General features: G+C 40.9%; 1 protein-coding gene across 2 annotated transcripts in view; it reads left to right on the forward strand.

The window, feature by feature from the left end:
- GNG2 (G protein subunit gamma 2) overlaps positions 1–20,421 on the forward strand; it is a 120,899-nt gene extending 100,478 nt beyond the window's left edge. For both annotated transcript variants that reach the window (XM_042989697.1, XM_015544485.2), the window contains one exon: positions 17,213–20,421. In XM_042989697.1, the coding sequence (XP_042845631.1) occupies positions 17,213–17,341 (129 nt within the window). In that variant the 3' untranslated portion in view covers positions 17,342–20,421. The remainder of the gene's footprint in view (positions 1–17,212) is intronic.
- Positions 20,422–26,687: the final 6,266 nt, after the last annotated feature.

Genomic DNA, 26,687 nt, shown 5'->3' on the forward strand with positions numbered 1-26,687 from the left:
CATCCGTCAGGGCAGTGGAGTACTCAGGCATTCCAGAAACTCTTTTTGAGTGGATAACTTTAAGTTCATGTGTTAAGAACGTCATATAACAGGACATCAGGAGCTATACTCCATGTGATATTTCCAGTGACATTTATGGTTTGGGAAATTGCAAGCCTGAATATAAACTGGCTAAATAAAACTGTGATCACAGGAGAAGTTTCACTGAAATGCAAAAATGAAGAGAGGACGGGCAAATAGTTTCATGTCATATGTATGATTATAAGTAGCCAGCGTTTATAGTACACCTTCTTTTTAAAACAGTTCAACATAAAAATAGACCCGATTTTCATAACTGACAAATATGTGTAAATTATTGAATTAAAGACAAAGGTTCCTTTTTCTTAGAGGCTGGGGGAGGGGCAAAGGGAGAGAGAGAGAGAGAGGAAGAAATCATCTTTCTGATGATTGATTCATAAAAGATTGGAATTGTACCAATCATAAAAAAAAAAAATGGTACTGAAAAAAGACCAGTTAGACATCACACTTGGTACTAGAGAGGGGACATACATCCTAAGTTTGAGGCTTTTGAAGTTTTTCTCCAGCATTTGAAATGAAAGTTTTAACATCTCTTCCCCAAAATGCTTGCATTTGATTTATTAGGGAGAATAAGATACTGTCCTCCTCATAGGCCAATTGAGAGAATTTTCAGGGACTATAAAATCAGTACAGTATGTCAAAGGACTTAAAGAAGAAAGGGTTGTGTTCAGCATTGGCCAGTCCTAATTCTTTCAATTTGCGGATAATGAAGCAAAAAATTTTAAATTGAATTCACACATACGTTAATAATTGAGCTTGGCACTTCATTTTTGTGACAGTTGATATAACTTTTAAAAATTCAGTAGGTATTTGTTAAGCACCACACACATGCTTAGCCTTACACATTGTACCTAGGGGCTACAGAAGTACTGTTAAACCTTGATGATTTGAAATCCCTAGAAAATGAATTTCTCTGGATAGCCCAGTTTTCAGGCCAGATGAAGTCTCCCTTTTTAAAAATGTAACTATTTTGGGTGACACTTTTCAGTGTCTTTCTTTTTTATTAAATAAATGTACTTTTTTGGTGACTATTTTCAAGTTATTAATTTCAAAAATATCATTCTATTTCCTTTAAAAAAAATCCTATAGATACAACATTAGTTTAATACCACCCTTGGAGGAGAGGAGAGGGGAAGAGAACTTAGAATATTCACTCATTATTTTATAAATAAAAAATAGTAGATATTTATCCATACAATTTTACTTTCTGTAGTATTGCAATCAAAGTTTGACCCTGGGTACTCCTCACACCCAGGAAAGATCCTTTCTACTCAATTATGGCCACCCGCAGTGATACAGACACCATGATGTTGAGAAGCATGTCAAAGAATACTGAGGTTTCTTCTGCATTCACTAGTGTTAAACTGAACATTTGCATTTTTTCTTACATGAATTACATATTAATGGTTCAAAGAAAAATGAAGGCTTAAAAGTAGCCAGTTGCTTTTGACCTGAGCAAAAGACCTTTCTAGACAAATGTCAGACCAATCTCTCCTACTTTGGAAATTCTGTCTCTTCCTGAGGTTGGCAGTTTCTTTGCCTTCAGGTACGTCACCATGCCTATGACGGGCGATGTTCAATGTTCATAATCACTTCCTGTTTCAGGCCTCCATCCCAGCACAATCTTTGAGGTCCTTTAAAGCAACAAGTTAAAGTTAAGTCAACTTTGGGTGGTGCCTTTCAGGCAACTCAACTGAGAGGGTTGATTGCCATCTCACACATGAGACTTCCCGCATACATAGGCAGTGACCACCTGTCAGTGCTTACTTCTTTGCCTGATGGCTTGCAAGCATTTTGCGACATCAATTTTAAAATGCGTCTCGATCTCAGAATGTAATGAAGACAGATGTATATCCTTACATACTGTTTAAATTCTTGGGTCTGATTTTTACCTTAACACCTGCTTCTCAGAGCTGTCATGGTATCTGCCTAGGGTGGCTTCCTATGTTTTCAGAGCCTAAAATCATAGTGTGGCAGCCTTTGTTGGGACTGTGTGGAGTGACCCTTTCTTCCCTCCGGTGTCCTCAGCCCCGGTCTCGTTTGGAGAGATTGCCGGATAGCTGGGCGTCAGCAGTGGTCAGTCTGGGGACATGCACACGCTTATCAAATGTCATTCCTTTACCTGTGCAACAGATGTCATCTCCCTGCCTGAGGACACGCTCCACCATCTGCCCATCCTAAATCATCAGTCTTGGTTCTCTATTTCGTCAGTTCCAACAATGTACAGACACAGTGTTATTTCTCCATCTTGAAGAAAAATTTTTTTAATGTTTATTTATTTTTGAGAGAGAGAGAGCATGGGCATGGGAGGGGCAGAGAGAGAGAGGGAGGGAGACACAGAATCTGAAGCAGGCTCCAGGTTCTGAGCTGTCAGCACAGAGCCCAGCACAGGGCTTGAACCCACGAACCGTGAGGTCATGACCTGAGCCAAAATCAGATGCTTAACTGACTGAGCCACCCAGGCGCCCCCTTAAATAAAATTTTTAATTTTTTTCTCTTGACTTACCCACTTCCTCTCCCAGCAGCTGCCTCATTTGTTTACTCTGCTTTGCAGAACTTCTTGAAGAAGTTGTCTGTATTCACTACCTCTGATTTTCCCTTTCTTTTGAAACATTATTTTTCCTCTGGAAGTAATCTCAAAGGTACAACAGGGTTGTGAATATAGTACATAGAATTTTGTTTTCCCCTGAACCATTTGAAAATAAGTTGTCAACAGCTGCCCCATCACTTCCAAATACTTTAGTGTGTACTTTCTGTAAGTAAAAACATTCTTCTACATAATCATAAAGTACAGTCATCAGAATTAGAAAGTTAACATTGATATGTTGCTACTTTCTAATCCTCAGACCTCATTTAAGTATTGCAAATCACCCTAATAATAATAATATCCCCTTTAGCAAGAGAACCTAGTTCAGAATCATGTGTTGCATTTAGTTGTCCTGTCCATAGACTTCCTTGACTTTCATGACCTTGGCACTTTTGAAGATTATGGGCCGTCTATTTTGTGGAATACCACTCAATTTGGGTTTGTCTAGTATTTCTTCATGATTAAATTCAGTTAACAAAACTGGGGCATTGATATAGAATTGATGGGGATATTTGTCTCATTGCATTCTATCAGTGACATGTGATTTCAAATTGTCACTGTGATGTTAACTTTGATTACTTAATTAAGGTGTTATTTTCAAGTTTCTTCATGTAAAGTTCTTCTTTTGTCTTTTGTAGTTCAGCAACATTTGTATTTGGGGGGAGGGACCTTGAGATCTATAACTATCCTACCCCTCAACAAACATTTTATTCTTTTATTAAAAAAATTTTTTTAATGTTCATTTATTTTTAAGGGAGAAAGAGACAAAGCGTGAGCAGGGGAGGGGCACAGAGAGCGATACATAGAATCTGAAGCAGGTTCCAGGCTCTGAGCTGTCAGCACAGAGCCCAGTGTGGGGCTCGAACCCATAAACCACAAAATCGTGACATGAGCCGAGGTCGGATGCTTAACCAACTGAGCCACCCAGGCGCCCCACAAACATTCTATTTTTAAAAACGTATTTAATTATATTGATATGGACTCATGGTTTCCTCTTTTATTCGGTGGTTTATAATTGCTACTGCCATCATTTATTTTGATGTTTTAATTGACACAGACTGAGAAGCTAGCTACTGTGTCCTTTTGACATGACTCCATCATTGTTTGAGTGCCTCTTTAGTGTTTGGTACAAAAAGATGATGGTGTAGGGGCCTCTTGTTATTTTCTTGCCCCAGCCCTAGAATCATCCTTTCTCCAAGAGCACTAGTTCCTATGAGAATGGTGTTTAGAAATGAAACTCTGGATGCTAGGTGTTGTCATTGCTGAAGCGTTTGAGGTGTTGCTACTCTTAGTCCCTCTCAGTGGACGGAGTTAGAGAATACTACACACACACACACACACACTTTTACATCTGCATTTCTTTCTTTCTTGTGTATCCATGTATATGTAAGCATGAGTTCACACCGACACCACCAGGTCCTGTCCTACACCACAGTACATTCTAGCTTTTCCACTTCCCGTATTTGTAACTTCCTTCACTGACAGAGAGGGTCCTGGCTCCCCTTGTCCTTATCTGGTCAACTCTCCTGTAGGGAACCAAGGTCCCATATTCCATGGCCTCTCCTCCCAACATGAATGCATTCGCCTCCCACTTGGGCTCCTACACTCCTATCCCCTGTACAGATGCTCTCCTCACCCTGCTTAAGCTCTGACATCCCACCGTGGGCCTCTGACCTAGTGTGGAGCCCCCCCTGCTTAGTCCCACCAATCTCTTTAAGACTGAACTGTTCATGAAGGAGGAGGAGGCCCCATTTGCTCTTTTTTTTTTTTCAATATTGTTTTAGAGAGAAAGAGCACGAGTGGTGGGAGGGATGGAAGGAGAGAAGAGAATCTTAAGCAGGCTCCACACTCAGTGCAGAGCCCAACATGGGGCTCGATCCCACAACCCTGAGATCATGACCTGAGCCAAAATCAAGAGTCAGGTGCTCAACTGACTGAGCCACCCACGTGCCCCCCAATTTGCTCTTCAACCTGTTCAGTGAGACTTTCACTCCCACCATTCTCTTAAACCTTCTCTCACCAAGGTTGCTGAGGGCTGCAGTTGGCTAAATCTAACTAAGTCAATTCTCAGTTTCATCGGACGTGGCCTACTGGTAGCATTTGACATGGTTAGTGATTCCTTATGCCTTGAAGCATTTTCTTCAGCATTTGGCTCTCAGCAGCCCCTACTTTCACAGGCTACTCCATCTAAATTCCCTTTCCTGGCTCTGCTTGAGCTCCCCAGCTTCTTACATTGAAGTGTCCCGGGGTTCAGTCCTTGTCCCTCTCTTTTCTATCTAAACATGCTCTCTTGATGATCTTATTCCTTCCCAAGGCTTTATCCACTATCTGTAGGGCCCTGACTCCCAAATTTATAGCTCTCATCTACATCTCTCTCAAACTCCAGCACTGTATATCCCACTGATAGCATTTTAATTTCAAACCGAACCTGTATTCTTGATCTCACCCCCAAAACTTCTCTCCCTGCAGCTTTCACCAGCTGAAATGAGAACAGCTTCGTCTTTCTACTTGTTCAGTCCCACAACTTTAAGAATTATCCTTACCAGTTCTTTTGCATTCACACCCTATCTCCAGTCTGTCATAAATTCCTGGTGAGTCTACATTCAAATACCGTTTATCTAGAATTATATTACTTCACACCACTTCTGAACCACTGCCACCTCTCTCTTAGATTACAGTGGTAGACTCCAGGGCAATCTCTCCTTCCTCCCTTGACTCCCCAAAAGTACTCCGTGTTCTCCACACCAGCATTCTGAGTGCTCCTTTCCAGTGCAAGTCAGTGCCTCCCCTTCTTTCTGTAAGTTTTTACCCAAAGATTAATTACCTTCTCAATTAAGCCCAACTATTGTAATCTGTTCCCCACCCCCACTGCACACACCCACATTCATAATCTCTTTTACCCTGCTTTACTTTCCATTTCCTTATAAAATTTACTACCTTCTAACATTCTCTCTAACTACAATTGTTTCTTTTCTGTTCTCTCACTCAAATTCTATATACGCAATTATATATAGAATTCTCCCACTCAAATACTATATAAGCAATTTCTTTATGCTGTATATTGGTATAGTTTGATTCATGTTGCTTCATTTGAGGTTTTCTGGGTTACTTGAGCCTGTGGACTTGTTGTTTTCATCAGCCATTATGTCTCTTTCAGCCACTATGGCTTCAGATATTGTTTCTTCCTTCTTCTCCACCCACAACTTATCTCCTCTCCTTTCGAGACCCCCATTACATGTGTATTCAGGCCCTTCAAGTTGTTTTCTAGCTTAATATTTTGTGTTCATATTTTATCAGCCTATTTTCTCTCTGTACTTAATTTTGGGGAGTTCCTATTGTCGTTTTCAAATTCACTCATCTTTTCTTCTGTAGTGTCTAAATCTGTTAATTCCATCCAATGTATTTTTTTTTTTTTTTATCTCCAGAGATGTGATTTGGGTCTTTTAAATATCTTCCATGTCTCTTTCTATCATGTTTTGCTTTCTTCTATCTTCTTGATTGTATGGACAATATTTAAAATAGCTATTTTAACAACAAACCTCCTTATCTATTAATTTTATCATCTGTGTCAATTCTGGGTCTTTTTCTTTGGATCAATTTTTCTCCTTATAAGGGAGAGATTTTTTTTCACACTTAATTACATGCCTGATTTTTTTTTATTGGATTCTAGACATTGTGGCATACTGGAATTTTTTTGTATTCCCTTTAATATTTGGGGGTTTTGTTCTCTAGTGCAATTAAGTTACTTAGAAGCATTTGATCTATTCAAGGCTTACTTTTGAACATTGGCAGGTGGGTCCACAACAGCCTTTAACCTAGGCCGATTTGGTACCCCTTCTGAAGCAATACCCTTTTTAGGACTCTGGTCAATCCCCCATCTGTTATGAGATCGTGGAGGCACAAACTTTTCCAGCCCTGCGTGATCACCAGGGATTATTCAGTTGATCCTTTCTGAATTTTTTTTGTACAGCTTCAAGCAGTCTTCTCCCACATATGTGCTGATCAGTATTCAGCTAATGACTCAAAAGGAATCCTCTGGAAACCTCCAGAGCTCACACTTTCTGTCTCCCTCTCATTCTGTGTCTGTGTAGCACTTTATTCTCTGTTACTCTCTCTTCAACTCAGGGAGATCCCTGAACTCTGTTTGGGTAGCCCTTCCCTATGCCATGGCCTAAAAACAGTTTTCCCTTTTTTTTTTTAAACATTGACTTTTGAGAGAGAGAGAGAGAGCAAGTGGGGGAGGGGGAAGATGGGGAGTGCACAGAGGCTCTGAAGCAGACTCTGTGCTAACAGCAGAGAGCCTGATGTGGGGTTCAAACTTATGACCTGTGAGATCATGACCTGAGCCGAAGTCGGATGCTTAACCAACTGAACCACCCAGGGACCCCTTTTTTAAACAGTCAACTGGGACAATCACGGGGCTTATCTTATCTCCCTTTTCTCACGGGTCACTGTCCTGTCCTACCTGTTGCCTGACATTTAAAAACTACTTGTTCATATATTTCCAGTTTAATTAGTGTGTGTTTTTTCATCTGAGTCTGAATTAGAAGCCTAGAATATTGCATAAGTTCCACAAGGACAGGAATCTTTGTATATTTTGTTCCTTTATTATCCCAAATATCCAGACCTATGCCCGGCAAATTAGGTACTCAGTAAATAAATATTAGTTGAATAGAATATTTATTGAGTAAGATTGTTTGAGAACTCCTTCAGCAGTTATCTGAGTGTCTACTTTGTGTCTGCCACTGATTATACAGTGGATAAAGCAGATACAGTTTCTGCCTTCATAGAGCATAGTGCCTAAAAGGAAAGACATACATCAAACAGCAAATAAATAAACGACGCTTGTCATTATAAATTGTGAGAAACGTTTTTCTGTAAATGGAAAGAACAGGGTGCTCTGAAAGAACATGATGAGGGAAGTCATTATTGGATGAAGCGGTCAGTAAAGACTCTGCAAAGAGGCAATATTTCAGCTGACTCCTAAAGGAAGAGAAGAAACCAGCCTATGGAGAAAATGGAGAAAATGGGGGAAAAAATACTCCGGGGAGTTGTATAAATGAAGCTCTAAGGCATAAGAGAACTTGGAGCTTCCACAAAATTAGTGAAGGCTTGTGTGGGGAAGGGAAGGAGGCCACACACAAAATTGGAAAGATGGGCAGGCCCGAAGCATGCAAGCTTCACAGGCTGTTTTAAGATGTTTTTGTTCTCTACAAAGTAGAATGACAAACTATGAGAGGTTTTGACTAAGAGCATGATATGAGCCCATTTATATTTTTAAATTAACTTCCTAGCCGTAGTATGGAAAATGCTACTCTTGGCACAGTAGTGAAAGCAGGGAATTCATTTAGAACTGAGATTCTTCAACTTTTCTGCCTTAGACCTGTTTGGTAGCTTACTGAAGCATATGGTCTCCTCTTCAGAATGTTTTCAAATTACAAAGGAAAGTAATCCTATTGAAATACAGTTTATCAGAATATTTTTTAGAAAAAAACATTTGTGATAAAGTTATATATGTACTCCTTTATTAACTGATTATATAAGATCTCATAGTGGGTCTATAATTATAAGGTAGATGAACATAAATGAAATGTTCAGATGTTTGCAATAGCTTGTAATGTGATGGAAAATATCTGATTTCTATGGGGAACCAAGTCAGAGGGCTAATGCTACTGTTGTGTGTTGTCTACCTCTGGGAATGAAATAAAAAGAAATACTAAATGAAATGGAAGATGCTAAATTTCCATTTGAGGTTGGTGAAGATAAAGATGTAATTTTTCTTATTAAAGTTCACAGACCACCCCCTGAATTCTATCTGTTGAGTCTGTATTCATCTGTTTGAGCTGCTGTAATGCAATACCATAGACTGGGTGGCTTATAAACAACAGAATTTTTTTCTCATGGTTCTGGAGACTGGGAAGTCCAACATCAAAGCACTGGCAGAATCCATGTCTGATGAGAGCCTGCTTCCTGGTTCATAGATGGCAGACTTTGCACTAGGTTCTCACATGGCAGAAGGGGTGAGGGAACTCTAGAATCTCTCTCATGTGAGCACTAACTCCATGCATGAGAACTCCAGATTCCGTGACATTGGGAATTAAGTTTCAACATATACATCTTGGAGGACACAAACATTCAGTTTATAGTAGACCCTTTGGGAAACCCAAATTAATCACTTTTTGTTTAAGAGGTTATTTCTGGAAATGTGGAGAAAGAATATGGAGGCTTGAATTAGGGCAGTCACAATAGCAATAAGGAAACAAATTTGAGATATTTTCGGAGGAATAATCAACAAGACAGAAAAGAGAGAGATTGCCTGTGGTTACTGGGAAAGTTTTCATGGAAGTAGGCCTAAAGGTATTTAATGGAAAAGACAGGGTAGGCAAAATCTTGGCAGGGATAGTCAGAAAGCAAGAAGACTTTCCAGGCAGACTATTTTTGCTGTGACTCATTTTAAGTAAGGGATAAGGATGACACTATGCATTCTAGAGGAAGAGTATTCATAGGATTAAGTCAGGAACACTGAGACTCACTACTCAGCCACCCATGAGCTGTGAGACCTAAGACAAACAACTACCTAATGAAGCCTCAAATTCACATATTTCAGAAGGGGATAATAATAGCTTGTGACTCATAATGTTGTTGTAAGTATTAAATAAGATACTGTATGTAAAGTGGTTAGCACATTTCTAACACATAGCAAGAGAAGATAAATAATAGCAATTATTCTCATTCCTGCTAGGATTCTGACAATGTGTGGGACTATCACCCACAGGAAATTGCAATCTGGTTAAGGAAACCAGATAAAACCCGTAAAATATTTTTAAAAAGAAACCATTCAGAATCAAGTGGTCAAATATAAGATATATGCAACACGTAAGCTATTAATTTTTCTCAATGTAGCACTTTTTGTTTAATAAAAAGATTTTGAAAACCTCTGCTTCACACAGGCATACCTTGTTTTATCGTGCATTTTTATTGCATTTCTCAGATACTGCAGTTTTTTTGTTTTTTTGTTTTTTTTTTACAAACTGAAGGTTTCTGGCAACCCTGCCTTGAGCAAGTCTATTTGTGTCATTTTTCCAACAGCGTTTGCTCACTTCACGTCTCTGTGTCACATTTTGGTAATTCTTGCAATATTCCAAGCTTTTCCATCATTATTATATTTGCTGTGGTGATCTGTGATCAGTGACTATGACTTGCTACAAGCTCAGATGACGGTTAGCATTTTTTAGCATGAGTATTTTTTACTTAAAGTATGTTCGCTGTTTTCTTGGGCATAAAGCCACTACACACTTATAGACTACAGGATAGTGTAAACATAACTTTTATACGCCCTGGGAAACCAGAATATTCATTTGACTCGCTTTATTGTGGTATCCACTTTATTGCAGTGGTCTGGTATGAAACCTGCAATATCTCTGAGGCATGCCTGTATTTGTATGTGAACATTGCAGAATAGGGATGGTGCTAGATCTCTTCTTAACAAGTGAGTTTTAGATATGCCTGTTGCCTAGTCATTGCTGCCTGCAGCTGAGCTCCTGTTTGGGGTAATAATGACCATGGCTCAAACAAGTAAAAGGCACACACACACAGTGATTGCGATTCAGTCTGAAAGTCTGTCCTTTGCTTTCATTTAGAGGAGCTAAGAGAAGAACAAGTTGTTTCCTTTCATTCTATCATAATAGCATTTCATGAAGATGCACAAAGAATTTCAATTTCAACCTTTGGAACTAGCCTTGCATTTGAGTAGCTTCTATGTGGATAGCTGTGGCTTAATGGCAAAGCATCAGGTTCAGTTCTTTTTCTGCCATGTGCTTTGCTAGATGACATTGGAAAACTCAAGCAATCTGCTGAGCCTTAATTTTTCACTTATGAAAGGACAATAACACTTCTTACCTCGGGATAATTGTGTAGATCAACAGGGAAAACGCAATGTCTAAAACATAGTAGGAGCATAATAAAAATCTTTTTATAAGCAATGTAATATCAATTAAAGAGCAACGCTTTAAGCCAAAACCTGTAACAAGAGACAACGGTCATTATATAATGATGAAGGGGGTCAATCATTAACAGGATATAACCATCATAAACCTATACAACGTTAGAGCACCTAAATATATTGAGCAAATATTACCAGACCTGATGAGAGAAATAAACAACAATAAAATAATAGTAGCGGGCTTTAGCAGCCCACTTTCAAAAATGCATAACTCACCCAGACAAAAAATTCATAAGGAAATGTTGGACTTGAACTATACTTTAGACTAAATGGATCTAATAGACATATACAGAACATTCCATCCAACAGCAGCAGAATACATGTTCTTCTTAAGTGTACATGTTACAATCTCTAAGACAGGACAAATAATAGGTCACAAAATAAGTCTTAGCCAATTTAAGAAGACTGAAATTATAAAAAGAATCTTTTCCAACCACAATGGTATGAAACTACAAATCAATAACAGGAGGAAAACTGGGTAATTCGCACATAGGTGGAAGTTAACACACTCCCGAACAGCAAACCGATGTATCAAAGAAGAAATCAGAAGGTTAATAAAAAAATATCTTGAAATGAAAAAAAAAAAAAAGGAAATACAATATCCCTAAACTTACAAGATACAGCAAAAGCAGTTCCAAGAGGGAAGTTTATAGCAACATGTAAAACAAACAAAATAACAACAACAACAAAAAGATCCTAAATAACCTAAACTTAAACTTCAAGGAATTTTTTAAAAAGAACAAATTAAGCCTAAAGTTAGCAGAAGGAAGGAAATAACAAAGATAAGAGCAAGAAATGAATGAAATAGAGACCAGAGAAACAATAGGAAAGATCAGTGAAACTAATAGCTGGTTTTTAAAAGATGAGTAAAGCTGACAAACCCTTCACTAGACTAAGAAAAGAAAGAGAAGGCTCAAATAAAATTAGAAATGAAAGAAGGCATTGCAACTCATACCACAGAAACACAAAGGATCATAAGAGACTACTATGAAAAAATTATATGCCAACAAATTGGAAACCTAGAAGAACTGGATAAATTACTGGAAACATACCACCTTCCAAGACTAAATCATAAAGAAATAGAAAATCTGAACAGACCAATAAAGAGTAAGGAGATTGAATCAGTAACCAAAAACCTCCCAACAAGGAAAAGCCCAAGACCAGATGATTTCCCTGATTAATCCTACCAGACATTTAAAGAATTTATGCTGATCCTTCCCAAACTCTTCCAAAATTGAAAATTGGGAGGGAATACTCCCAAACTCATTTGAAAAGGCCACCATTACCCTGCTACCAAAGCTAGATAAAATACTACAAGATAAGAAAATTACAGGCCAGTATCCCTGGTGAATAGATGCAAAACTTCTGTACCAAATATTATCAAACCAAATTCAACAGCATATTAAAAGGATCACACACAATGGGGCGCCTGGGTGGCTCATTCGGTTAAGCAGCCGACTTTGGCTCAGGTCATGATTTCGTGGTCCGTGGGTTTGAGCCCCGCATCAGGCTCTGTGCTGACAACTCAGAGCCTGGAGCCTGTTTCAGATTCTGTGTCTCCCTCTCTCTGATCCTCCCCCGTTCATGCTCTGTCTCTCTCTGTCTCAAAAATAAATAAACGTTAAAAAAAAAATTAAAAAAAAAAAGATCACACACTGCAGTTAAGGATTTATCCCGGAATGCAAGGATGGTGCAACAAATCAATATATGTGACACATCACATTAGCAGAATGAGAGATGAAAATCATATGATCATCTCAATAGAGGCAGAAAAAGCATTTAACAAATACAACATCCTTTCAGGATTAAAACTCAGCAGATTGGGTATAGAAGGAATGTACCTCAACATGATAAAGGTCATATATGACAAGCCCAAAGCTAACATCATCCTCAGTGATGAAAGACTGACAGCTTTTCTTCTAAGGTCAGGAACAAAACAAGGGTGTTCACTCTCACCACTCCTATTCAACATGGTACTGAAGTCCTAGCCAGAGCAGTCAGGCAGGAAATAGAAATGAAAGGTATCCAAATCAGAAAGGAAGAAGTAAAATTGTCTCCATTGGAAGATGATATGATCTCAGATAAAGAAAATTTCTAAAGATCTCACACACGGAAAACTGTTAGAACTAATCAACTTGCTAAGCAGTAAAGTAGCAAGATACAAAATCAGCATACAGATATCCATTGTGTTTTTATACAAAACATTGAAATAGCAGAAAAAGAAATAAAGAAAATTATTCACAAGAGCATCAAAAACAATAAGATATTTAGGAATAAATTTACCCAAGAATGTGAAGGAGCTGTACACTGAAAATTAAGACTTCAATGAAAGAAATGGAAGACACAAATAAATGGAAAGATAGTCTATGTGCATAGATCAGAAGAATTAATATTGTTGAAATGTCCATACTACCCCAAACCATCTGAAGATTCAGTGCAATCCCTATCAAAATTCCAATGTCATTTTTCATAGAAATATAAAAAAAATCATAAAATTCATAATGAAGCACAAAAGACCCTGAACAGCCAAAGCAATCCTAAGAAGAATAAAGCTGGAGGCATCATGCTTCCTGATTTCAAACTGTTACAAAGCTATAGTAATCAAAACAGTATGGCATAAAATAAAGAGCCAAGAAATAAGCCCTACTATATACCATCAACTAACATTTGACAAGGGAGCTAAGAATACTTAATAGGGAAAAGATCATCTTTTCAATAAATGGTGTTGGGAAGATTGAATAATCACATGCAAAAGAATGAAACTATTGTGTTGAGCACTGAGTGTTATATGCAAGTAATGAATCACTAAATTCTACTCCTGAAAACAGTATTTCATAGCGGCTAAGCTCGTTGACATTGGTCTTGACAATGATTTCTTAAATACAACACCAAAAATACATGCCACAAAAGCAAAAATAAATAAGAAGGTCTACATGAAACTAAAAAGGTTCTGCCCAGCAAAAGAAACCATCAACAAAATGAAAAGGCAACCTATGGAATAGGAGAAAATATTTGCAAACCATACACATGGGAAGGGGTTGATATCCAAAGTATATAAAGAACTCAAAGAAGGGGGGAAATCTGATTAAAAAATGGGCAGAGGAACTGAGCAGACATTTTTCCAGAGAAGACATATGAATGGCCAACAGGTATGTGAAAAGATGTTCAACATCACTAATCAGGGGAATGCAAATCAAAAGCACAATGAGATATCACTTCACACCTGTTAGAGTGGCTATTATCAAAAAGACAAGTGATAATATGTGTTGGTTAAGAAGTGGAGAAAGCGAGGGGCGCCTGGGTGGCTCAGTCGGTTAAGCGTCCGACTTCGGCTCAGGTCATGATCTCGCGGTCTGTGAGTTTGAGCCCCGCGTCAGGCTCTGGGCTGATGTCTCAGAGCCTGGAGCCTGCTTCCGATTCTGTGTCTTCCTCTCTCTCTGCCCCTCCCCCGTTCATGCTCTGTCTCTCTCTGTCCCAAAAATAAATAAACGTTAAAAAAAAAATTTTTTTTTAAAGAAGTGGAGAAAGCAGAACCCTTATTTGCTTTTGGTGGGAATGTATAATGGTGCAGCCATTACAGAAAACAGTATGGAGGGTCCTCAAAAAATTAAAAGTATATATATCCACGGGAAATGAAATCAGGATTCCAAAGAGTGATCTGCACTTCATTGCAATAGTCAAGTTATGGAAACAACCTAAGTGTTCATCCATGGATGAATGGATCAAGAAGATGTGTTATATACATACAATGGAGAATTATTCAGCTATGAGAAAAAAGGAAATCTGGCCATTTGTGATAATATGATGGGCCTTAAAGGAACTATGTTAAGTGAGATAAGTCAGAGAAAGACAAACACTGTATATCACTTACATGTGAAAACTAAAAAAATCTAAGTCACAGAAACAGAATGGAATGGTGGTTGCCAGGGGCTGGATGGTGAGGGAAATGGGGAGATGTTGGTCAAAGGCTATAAACTTCCAGTTATAAGATGAATAAATTCTGGTGATTGAATGTACAGCAGGGTGACACAGTTAACAATAGTATATTGGATACTTGAAAGTTGCTAAAAGAGTAGATCTTAAATGCTCTCACCACACACATACAAAAAAAGGTAATTACATGAGGTGACAGAGGTAGTAATTATCCTTCTGTAGTTATAATTTCACAGTATAGTCGTGTATCAAACAATTACAATGTACACTTTAAAGTTATACATTGTATATAAATTATATCTCGATAAAGCTGGGAAAAAGGTAAATAAGAGATTATTTAAAATTTTTAAAAAAGGTGAGACTGACTCTGACACAAATATACTCTACTGCATTGAATAGTGTCCCCTAAACCTATCTGGAACCTTAGAATGTGGTCTTATTGGGAAGTAGGATATTTGAAGACGTACTCAAGGAAAGATGAGTTCAAGCTAGATTAGGGTCGACCCTAATCCAGTGATTGGTAGGTAGGAAATGGGGGCATAGACGAAGAGAGGAATACCGTGGGAAGACAGAGACACACAAAAGAGAAGGCCACGGAGAGATGCGGGTAGAGTTTGGAGCGATGCATTTACAAGTCAAGAGACACTGAGGACTGCCAGAAACCACCAGCACTAGCTAAGAAGCATGGAACAGATTCTCCTTGGGCCTCCATTGGGAACCACCAACCCTGCTGACACCTTGATTTTGAACTTCCAGTCTCTAACACTAAGTGCCAGAGAATAAATTTCCGTTGTTTTAAGTCACCTAGTTTGTGGCAATTTATTAAGGCAGACTGAAGAAACTAATGCACGTACCAATTCCTATACCTCTTTATATCAGTCCGGGTAGACCAGGTTTTGTCGCAATAACAAAAGGTCCTCTCCTCCCATTCTTGGGGGTTACGACAACAAAGGGGGTTACAACAAACATTCTTGGGGGTTATGTTGGTGGATATTCCCACCACATATCCTTTACAGATCAGCTGCCACTCCACACCATGTCACTTTCATCAGGGATCCTGGCAGTCACAGCATCCTCTATCCAGAATATTGCCTCTGTCTGGTGTGTGATGAAAGGAACAGACAGTCCAAAAATTCAAAGCTTTGTGGAGTTAGATGACGAAACCAGCAAACCATAAAATTGAAAGGCCTTTAAGTGGCAAAGCTGTAATCAACTTGGCCATAAGGCAAGGAACAAATCCAGGGTATGGCCACTATGCCTTTCGTTAAAACCTCTGAATCGATTAAGGTGGTTCGCAGTAAATTGCTTCATTTGGACAAACTGGCAGAGAGAAAGCATATGGCAGACTATGCACTGGTTCTTGATGCTTCGGCCCTAAAGTGACCCACATCACTTCTCTCACATCTCATTGGCTAGAGCAAGTCTGCTGTCGTTGGGTGGGTGTGTATAATCTACCTGTAAGGTGGGCCAGTGAATCTGTTTAGCAATAATAGACTCCATCCCACTCTTACAGAGGACTGTCCTTTCAGTAGTCACTTTGAAAGGCTATTCTAGTAGTACAGTGATATTGAAAAATCTTTTGGAGTGATCTCTAGAGCAAGTATATTATGTCCTGTAAGAAACCAACTCTTAACTTTATGGTTTTTGAGCCCAAATACCATTCCTCAGGTGGATCATCCACCTAGTCCCCAGATGTGGCTATAAATGACCTTTAGTTTATTTTACCAAATGAAGTCCACCCTCAAGTAGTGAAAATTTGCCATTGTTGAGACTGGTCGAAGGAAGGTAGTCCAGACAATTCCCAAGAAGAAGCTACAGAAATGTGAGAAATAACAGTATCGCTGAAATCAATGACCAGCCTTGTAATGGGACTCCCTCAAGGATACAGTGCTCAATTGAAGGAATAATATATATTTATCAGATATATACATAATTATATATGTATAAGAACATATAATATAGAATATGTAAAAATGTAAGAATACGTAAAGTTATGTGCATTTTTTGTGTTTGTGCACATCCTGCTGTGTTTGTTTAAAAAGGAAATGAACAAGCCTTTTTGCATTCTAACACAGTTCCCGAAGCAAGAAGGCACAACTATGAAATGGTAATAATGGCTAGCCTGGATGGAAAGCCTACATGTGCCAGGCACTACGTAAATTGTGTGGATTAACTCACTTAACCCTTGCAGCCAGGGCTGGGACTATGATGAGGCACCTAGTAAGGTACCTGAGGCACAAGTCTCAGGAGACCTCCACTGTCAGGGCTGTGCGCATGCAGGGTTGATCCTCACATGACCTTAGCAGTGAGCACCCCATCCCGTTTGTTCCCTAAGGGCCTCACTCGCCTGGGCCTACTCCCGGGACTGCTGGAGACAGTCCTGAGAGGTCATAGTCACCAACTCCCTTCTTTGCAGACCGGGAAACGGAGCCTATGGAGGTTGAGCGCCCGCCTGTCTTTCACACGAGCTGGTGAGCAGTGCAGCGTGGAGTTGAGCCCAAATCCTTCCGGGCAGCTGGACTCTGAAGTCTGGGCTTTGACTGATGGAAGCCATGGATGCTTCTGCCGATGCCACGTCTAAACATCCGGTTGTTTTTTGTCCTCCTTTCCAGGTATCCAAGGCGGCTGCAGACTTGATGGCCTACTGTGAGGCCCATGCCAAGGAAGACCCCCTGCTGACCCCCGTCCCGGCTTCAGAAAACCCATTTAGGGAGAAGAAGTTTTTCTGCGCCATCCTTTAAGCCTTCGTGAAGAGCCTGAAGAGCCGCCGGGCTCCTGGGACACTGATGTAGAGTTCTTAGCAAAGTGGGCGCCTTTCTAGTCCACAGCATTTAAAGAGAGGGAGGAGAACCATCCTGGAAACTCCAGGCTATGCATGTTTAAAGAACTGGTCCCCTTTATGAGAATGATCGCCAAACCACGTCCCAAGTTAAGAGATCTGATATCTGCAGAACTGCCTGGAGGAGGGGAATCTGTAAAGATAAAATCCGCGTCATTTCTTTTCTGCTATCCCTCCCCACACCTTATGTTTCTGCTACATATTTAAAAAAAAAAATCAAAACAGACAGCCGTACTGAGCTAAGATGTGTATGACCTTCTTGGAATGAATATTGCCTTTAGCATACCCTTTGATAAGCTGAATTGTCCAGTGTAGCCGCAGTTTGGTTTTATGGCATTGATGTTTAGTCTTTGTGCCTTTTTCTTTTCTCCTTCCCCCATACCTCTCCTTCCACCCCTTCCCATTAGAGTAGTACAAAGATAAGACTGGACTTGTCCGTAAGACTCAACTCCAAGGATGAGAACCCAAACATGTAGGGAGATGTTCCCCGTGGTTTATCCTCATGGTAATAACAACAAAAAAACGCCGGTTGTCTGTGTTCTCTTATCACAATTCCTAACATTTGTACATGATAGCTTTGATTCTGCAAGTAAAAGTAAATCATGTGTTGTGACTGGTGCTTTCATATATTTGTGACAATTTTTGAGTGATACTGCATGAAAATGTCCCTATGTTACATCCATTCAGAAGGTTTGTTGTTTCACTCTGAAGTTTGGAACAGGAACGCGAGAGGAGAAAAGCTGGAGAAGAAAAATCTCAGTCTCTTGAAAACTGAGATCACTTCAGCGCCTTAGCCATGCCTAAAATACCTCTGAGTTCACAGTGGCGTATACGCCTCTTCGACGTATTTTCCAGAATCCAAAGCAGTTTGGTTGTGTCCAGGATCCAGGACAGCACAGGAACCACTGAACAGGACAGGGAAGGATTCAGCATCAGTTGGGAGGTGCTTTTGTTAGAGTAAGGGCAAATTTCATCTTTCCCTGAATTGTGGAAATTCTAGATTCAAGAACACTTTCTGTTTGTTCAAGTACCAGGAGAAATAAACCTGGATGGCTCCAGAGAAGACCCATTCTCAGCATCCTGGCTGTTCACTGCCAGGGAGAAGGGGGCAGGTGCGGCCCCCTCAGCCAGCAACATCACAAAGGTTCTGGCTCTTTTTTGCCACTGAGATGGTCTTTGCTTTTCACTGAGCAGATTTTTCAGTAGAACCTTTTCTGGTTTTGTTTTCCATCTTGTTTGTTAGAGTCTCTCAGTCTTTATTTACAACTTCCTGGCAGCTAGAGCCCTCTTTTCCCAAGAGATGATCTTGAAAGTGATTTTTCCTTACAGCTCTAGCCTTCATCAGTAATGGAAGGTCCTGGAAGCCTGCATCACTTCTTTTCTGTGCCATTCCCAGGCAAAAGAGGACCTCTCTTACATCTCACTGTTTACTTTGATGTCACAAAAACCATTTCCAAATTCATTCTATTCTCTTTCCATTCTCTTCCTTCTGTTAAAAAAAAAAAAAAAGGAAAGGAAGGAAAAAAGATGTAAAAGCTTAATATGCCAAGGACAGGTTTTGAGAGAGTAAATATTTTCCTTAGCTCCTTTTATGGGCATGATGGTAAAAGAATAAGTACATCCAATTAAAGCTCACGCCTGGGGCCAGGAAAAGGGAATGCTGAAACATTTGCAAAAGGTATGAATGTACTTCTGTAACCAGATACTGCTGTTCAAACCTTGGGGTGTTGTTACAATCAGTGAGACACTAATGCAGATACAGCGGGAAGACCTTGGCAGAGTAGTTCTTAAACTACATGCCATATTGTACCATTAGCTTAGTATTACCGTGGAATCAACTAAAACCGTATCCCATTTTCAAAATTAGTCAAAACATGAATTGGCCATGCAGTCACACAAAAACAACTGTAAATGAAGCACCTCTGGGTGGTGATTAAGGTGTCATTGCGAGACCCCAAGGATTTTCATGATCCACATCATTTATGTTTCTTAGAGGGGCTCTTTATATTTTTATGTGAATCTAGATCTTTGGAGCAGTTAAGATGGAACTAAAACTTGAAGGAGGCACCATAATACGGCTCTGGTAATTAGAAAAGTTAAGGCAGTTCCAAAGTGCATGTGACCTTGTTTACAAAGGAAGAGAGAAGGCAGAGAACACACAGCCCATCTGAAATTACGTTTAAGGAAAGTGTTTTGGCTTTGTCGTACCTTCATGTCCTATCGTATGGAATTATACTACCAGAGTCTTTATATGCGTTTTTGCTTATTGGTATTTTTACTTGTTAAGGGGAAAAGAAATCTTTTGATGACTTATACCTCTAAAGAGCTTTAATTCTGTTAGAAGTTCACCAATCATTTCCACCAGCATGACTTTATCTTAAGGAATAACCAATAGGAAAACTTAATTATTCAAGGCCCTAATATCTGCATATAATGTATTGGATAGTAATGAGAATCTGCCATGCAGTTAGTTTAAACAGTAACAATAACCCTCATATTTAGGGGAAAAAATATCTTGTATCATCCTCAATATTCCAATTTCTTTTTTTTTTTTTTCCGATTTTAAACCAAGTACTATTTAATTTTACTTAGAGGTTGCAAAAAAGTACTTTGATCTGAGGGTAATTTTAATAATAATATTTGAAAGAGATTGCTTACCAAGGAGAAATTAAATCAATTTATCCATATACTCATATTCACAAATGGGAATTGAGGAAATCAAGCATGCTGTCTTAGAGTTTTGTATTTTTTTTTTAATATTTGCTTTAAGCTGCTCCTGGCAAAGGTGAATTGTTACATATACATTAATATATTCCCAACCCAAGAATGGTTCACATTTTTCCTATATAAGATCTATGGAGTGTGTCTTTCAAAGAGAGGAAAATACAGAAATGTTAAAGAAGGAAAACCTGAATGTGATGTGCACATTTTCATCCCACATGGACAATGTATTTGTTTTAATAAATGGAATTTTCAAATTCACTTCACATGCAGTCAATTTTATTTGAGGGCCCGTGGGCCACCTGGCCCATCGATTTCATGGTTAATTTGAGAAGGATGGTGACATGTAACAGGATGGATGGGGAAATAGAAATCCGTTGGCTTTCTTTAGGATTTTGTTAATAGAGGTGCCCTAAGGAAAGAAAGACTCACATGAGACTCTTTAAAAGCCTTTCTCCCTGGGTCTCTACATCTTTGGTACAATGCCTGGGGACAGAGAAAGGTGATGGAGAAGAGCCCAGGGCTCCGGCAGGCTGGACCATGAGGACAAACTGTGATTATGCTCTACTGTGCTGTGAGTGCCGCACTGGGATTTTTTTCTTCATACGTGCACACGCATGCACATGCACACACACACACACGCACAAATAAACACAGAGAGTCTGGTCTCCGTAAGTTGTTCACTACTTAAATGGGGTACTGGAGGCCACCTGGGTGGCTCAGCCGGTTAAGTGTCCGACTCTCGATTTCACCTCAGGTCATGATCCCAGGGTCATGGGATGGAGCCCCACGTTGGGCTCTGCACTGAACACACTGCCCCGTGCCTCTCTCAGTGGCTCACGCTCTCACTCTCTAGATTCAGTAGCTCCTCAGAGATATTCTTAGTCAACAAAACCTTCTGTATGTCCCTCAAATTATGCCAGTGACTAGTAGACCCTGTCAGTAACGAAGGAGGTGCTAGATGTCTCAGGACTTGTGCCAGCGACAGCAGCATCTTTAAAACTGATAAAGGGGCCACTTGGAGTGAACGTACTTGTCCACCTACATCACTGTTTCTCAGACAGTGGTCCCTGGACCACCTGCTTCAGAATCACCTGGGATGCCTAGTAAGAAGGCAGACAGTAGGCCGCAACTAAGAATTTCTGGCAGTGGTACTTAAGTACACGTACTCACCTACATGGCATAGTCCGAGGACCATGACTTAAGGACTTACCGACAGCGAGCTTTGCATAATGCCTAAGGAAAGGCGTAAACCAACCAAATCTATGCTCGCTCTTATTCCTACAGCCAAAGGACGTAGCTGTCCAGGAGTCGACATATAACCTGTGGGTGAGAATCTAGGCAGATCCTAGGCATGAGACACCGTGGGGAGGAAGCTGGTGGGTTTTAACTCTGTTCCTGTTTTGTTGAGCCCCCGTGAGAGGATTGCCTTTAGCTCTGGCTCTTTAATAAGCTGGTCACATTGTAGGCAGCACTCACAATCACGTGGGAATCGGAGCTGGGTCAGCTCCAATCCACAAATTGCAAATAATTTGCCAAGGGAAATCCCTTTCCCTTCGGTTCTGCCCCAAATCTACATTTTCTTCTATTTAGAACCAGGAGACTCAGGCAGAATTTATTTTTAATGAAAAGGGTCATGTGCTCCCAGGCCTTTCCTCAGTAAGAACTCCTACTGTTTGTCCCTGCCCTGGGGTGGGGGTGTATCTCCATGCTAAGGTGACAGAAAGACGGTGCCTGGTGCCTTCGTACTGTATCCACAGAGCCCAACCAGCATGAGCTAGAGAAGCAGAACTAGGCCCCAGAGTTCCCATAGGACCTTAGGCAAGTTCTTTAACTTCTCCATGCTATAAAATGACGATGAGAATATCTGCTTCACTAAGTTGTCAAAACCAAATGAAAGAGAGAAGTACAGAGGTTTCCTGAAGGAAGAGGTGATAAAGAGACATTAGACACTGATCGCACAACTTTTGAAGAGAGGGGAAAGTCTAGATGCTTCCTTCTCAGTGCTTGGACTCACATCCTTTCCTCTCAGCCCCCAGAGGTTCAGACCCTCAGTACCTCACATTTGAATTCCTGCCACACTTGCTGGGGTGGCCACGCTGACTCATCTCCTCCCACTCTGAGCCATCCCATTAATTAGGACTCCTTTGGTTCCAAGTGGCAGGAACCTAAATGAAACTGGCTAAATGTAACCGGAGAGCTCAGAAACAGGTCCCACGTCAGGCTCAGCTGGATCCAGGTGCTGAGATGATGTCATCAGGTGTCTTTCTCGTCCTTTGGCCCTGCTTTCCTCTGCATGGGTTTGATTCTCAGACTCCCCCCGCCCACCTTCAGCAACAAGACAGTGTCGGCAGTGTAAGGCTTGCTCTCACCTGGTCAGCAACCACAGAGGAAAGATAGTAACAGCTCCAGCACAAGTCACTGGCTATATCACTGGCAACATTTTCTAAGACTCTCCACTGGCTGGATCTAGTTCGAGATCCCACCCATCCCTGAACCCCAGGATCACTGTACCACAGGGCAAAATAGCAGATCTAAAGGAAATTGAAGTGCTCCCACTAGAAAAAGAAGATTAAAGTCAAAAACACTGATGCCTGTGCGCCTGGGTGGCTCAAGTCGGTTAAGTGTCCAACTCCTGATTTCAGCTCAGGTCGTGATCTTGTGGTTCATGGGATCAAGCATCCCTTTGGGCTCTGCACTGGGCATGGATCCTGCTTGGGATTCTCCCCCACCTCCGCCTCCTGCCCCTCTCCTGCTGACATGCATGGGCTCTCTCTCTGTCTCTCAAAATAAACTTAAAAAAAAAAAAAAAGGACTGATGCAAACCACATCTTGCCAGATTCATGCATGTAACCTCCAGTTCCTGCACAAAACCCAGAGTGCTCTGGCTCATGATGCTCTTACCAACCCATTAGAAACCACACTCAGCTGCCTGGCTGGCCAGGCCCTGAGGAGTCGAGCCCCACCCTACCAATTCCACCTTGTTTTCTAAGCTTTCTTGTGGTTCATCCTGCAGTTTGCATTTTCAAACCTAACCCCACGTCTTTGTTTATGATGTTATTCCTCTGGAATGCCATTGCTCAACTCCTCAAGTAAATAAATCTCGCTCGCCTTTCAAACCTAGTCTGAATTCCATATTGTCTGTGAATGACTTCAGGAAATACTTACCTCTTTCCTCTCAACTCCTATTGCCCTTGTCATCAGCCTCAAATAATTTAGTATTTGACTGTAGGTGAGGCCTTGTGCTGGGGTAGACACTACGTCCTTCATGGACTTTGTGGTTTTAGTGGAGGAAGGAGACCAGAAAATAGTCAATTACCAATCAGAATGAGAAGGTGTAAACCACAGGGAGCTAAGGGGAGGAGAGAAGAGGAGGTGAGGCTGGAATCCATGGCTTATTATATGAAAATCTTGTCTCTCAGGGTAAACTAACTTCCCTGGGAGTAGAAAACACCAGTTAGGCAGGCCTCGGTGCCTAGCACAGCACTTGGGAAGACGGTAAGTACTCAACAGTGATTATTGATGGATTCGGCATAGCACACAGGTCTGCAGAGAGAAATGGGGCATGGCAGAGGCGTGACTAGTAAAAGCTGGGCTTTCGAGCTTGCCAAAGGCAGCTGAGAAAGCAGCTCCCTGCCGCACAACGGTCAGCAGTTGGCTCTGTGCACAGAACAGTGGACTAAACTGTGCCAACTGGTGCCAACTAGCGTCCCCAGGGCTTCCTTCTCCTCAGCCCTCGGCCCCAGTGACAGCAGCACTCTCCAAACCAGGAGTGAGATCTAGTGGGCACCGGAGGGCCCAGGAGCCAGATGAATTACACCCCGCGGGCCCGCATCGCCTTAATTTTAGCCCCAGGGGAAGGGTCTTTTCCATTCTCCACTGGGAACACCGTCTTTAAGTTACTGTGTCTACATGTGGCTATTTCAATGTAGACGTAAATTAACTATAATTGAGTAAAATTAAAAATTCAGTTCCTCCGCTACACTAGCCGTGTTTCAAGTGCCCGATAGCCACGTGCAGCTAGCGGCTACTGTATGGGAGAGCAGAGATCTAGAACATTTCTCTTGTTGCCAGAAAATGCTATTAGACAGTGTTGCTCAAGAGCTATGGTCAGCAACCTTCATCCCACGCCATACAACTAGCAGAATGTGCCTTATCTATGCACCCAAATTTTGGCAAAAGACACACACATCCGAACAAAAAGGGAGAAAATAAAAGTACCATGATAATCACAATTGGTCACGGGTCGTGGTAAACTATGCAGAAGGGATAGGCTGTGGATTAGGTAGCATTCCTAGAGTCTCCTAAGCCATACCTTTACGTCCATCTCTCTCATTCAAGAAAGTGAAATTATAATAATCATGATGATGAGCATTAAGGAATCTACTCCTGAAATCATTGTTGCACCCTATGCTAACTGACTTGGATGTAAATTAAGCAATAAAAAAATAATAATCATCATGATGATGATAGCCGTAATAGCAGTGGCAGTGGCAATGATCAAGAGAACACTTATTAAGCACTAAACTATGTGCCAGGCACAATGCTAAACATTTTAAGGCACCAGTGGGGTCAATGCTCACAATAAGTCTATGGCATGGATGTCCTTTATCTCCTGTAGCAGATATCATATATGCGTCATATCACTTTGATTTCAGCCACACTTGCAGGGGTTTTATTCTTCCCCAGGGAAATTCATTCCCCCAGGGGGCAATCCTCAACCAATGAGAGATGAGAGTCTGGATTAATGTTACAGGCACCCACCCTCCAGGGGATAATTCTGCGGTACATTTCATACGGTTTCTTAGAGGCTCTCTGTCAGGACTGAGCCTCAATTGTCCAGAATAGTAACCAGCGCAGGAATACACTGTATTGATTTTTCCTCCCTGTCTCACTTTTTTTTTTTCTTACCCATTTCCACTTTCTGAGCTCACCCTCACCACCATGAAACTACATTCATCCAAGGCCTAGACCCAGGCTCTGCTTTGGGGGGGACATTCAAATGAATTCCCCTCCATTTTATGGCCCAGAAATTAGAGATTTGGAAAGGTTGACATTTCCCCAAGTTCCCCTTGCTATCAAGTGGAGATCAAGGATAAGAACTACATCTGTCTTGATTGCAAAATTTAACCCTTAACTACTATCTTATGCAAATTTGAACGTGAGTACTTGAGAAGGAGACGATTAGAAAGTTCTGAATCAGGGGGCGCCTGGGTGGTTCAGTCGATTGAACATCTGAGGACTTCAGCTCAGGTCAGGATTTCATGGTTTGTGAGTGTGAGCCCCACATTGGGCTCTCTGACTCACGGAGCCTGCTTCCTATCCTCTGTCTCCCTCTCTCTGCCCCTCCTCTGCTTGCACTCTCTCTCAAAAATAAACTTGGAAAAAAAAAAAAACACACACACAAACCCAAGAAAGCAAGTTTTGAATCTGTTCTCATTTGTAGAATAAGTAGATTGTTTGTAAACTTCAAACCTCTGAGTTGCTTTTCTGGAATGAAGAAATCAGTGAACTCTTTCTTTCCTTCACTGTGGTCACTTGGTACCTAGAAAGTGTTCACTTGCACAAAAAATATTTCCTGGTATCGAGGAGCCTGTGCAAGGAAAATCACAATGAGTCTAACAGGGGAAGTCCAAAAAGGTTTTTCGGTTGTTTTTGTTTTGTTTTGTTTTGTTTTGTTTTGTTTTTCAGGTCTTTCAGGAGGGGAAAATCCCCTCCCTTTCCAACTGCTCTTCTAACAACTGCTTCCGTGTAACCTCAGAGTCCAGTGACCCTCCAAGGGTCAGAAGCAGGGTCTGGGTGGCAGCGGAGGTTTCCAGCGACTTTGTTCCAAAAGCATTGATCTGAGGAAAGGATGAGAATCTCAGGACAAAGGCCCTTGCAAATGCAGCTTCAAGATTTCACCCAGAGCTTCTTGGAAAGAAATAAGAATGGTGCTCATTTCCTTTCCCCACCACACCCCCCCACCCCATTTCCTGTCCCTCCTTCAGAAATATGCAATATCCCACTGGAGCTTGTCACACAGAGCAACAGATACTGCTGCATTTGCATAAGCACACACAGGAGAAAAAGCTTGCTGTTCCAGACTGTCTGCAAAAGCAAACTGTCGCTTTAAGAAAGGGGTCAGCATGACTCCCTGGTGCGTCCCTTCCTGGGACAAAAATCACTGCTCCTACCTGTGGGCTATCTTGGTTTACTTTACAACAGCGGGTCTCAAAGAGTATTCCAGAACTCTTGAGGGTCCTAAGATCCTTTCCGAGGGTCTGCTAGCTCAAAACTATTTTCATAATAATGCTGTGGTATAATTTGCCTTTTCTACTTTCATTCTCTCCTGAGCCTACAGTGGAGCTTCTAGTGCCTACGTGATACTGACGACTGACGGCTGATGTCACAGCAGATTGGATGCAAATGCACATGAGAGCCCAGCACTCTCTTGTTAAGCCCAACAGTAAGAGAATTTACAAAAATGTAAAACAATGCCACTTGCCTCTGTGTATTTTTTGGTTTGGGAACACATAGTTATATTT

This window comes from Panthera tigris, chromosome B3, assembly GCF_018350195.1.
Source record: "Panthera tigris isolate Pti1 chromosome B3, P.tigris_Pti1_mat1.1, whole genome shotgun sequence".
NCBI lineage: Eukaryota > Metazoa > Chordata > Mammalia > Carnivora > Felidae > Panthera > Panthera tigris.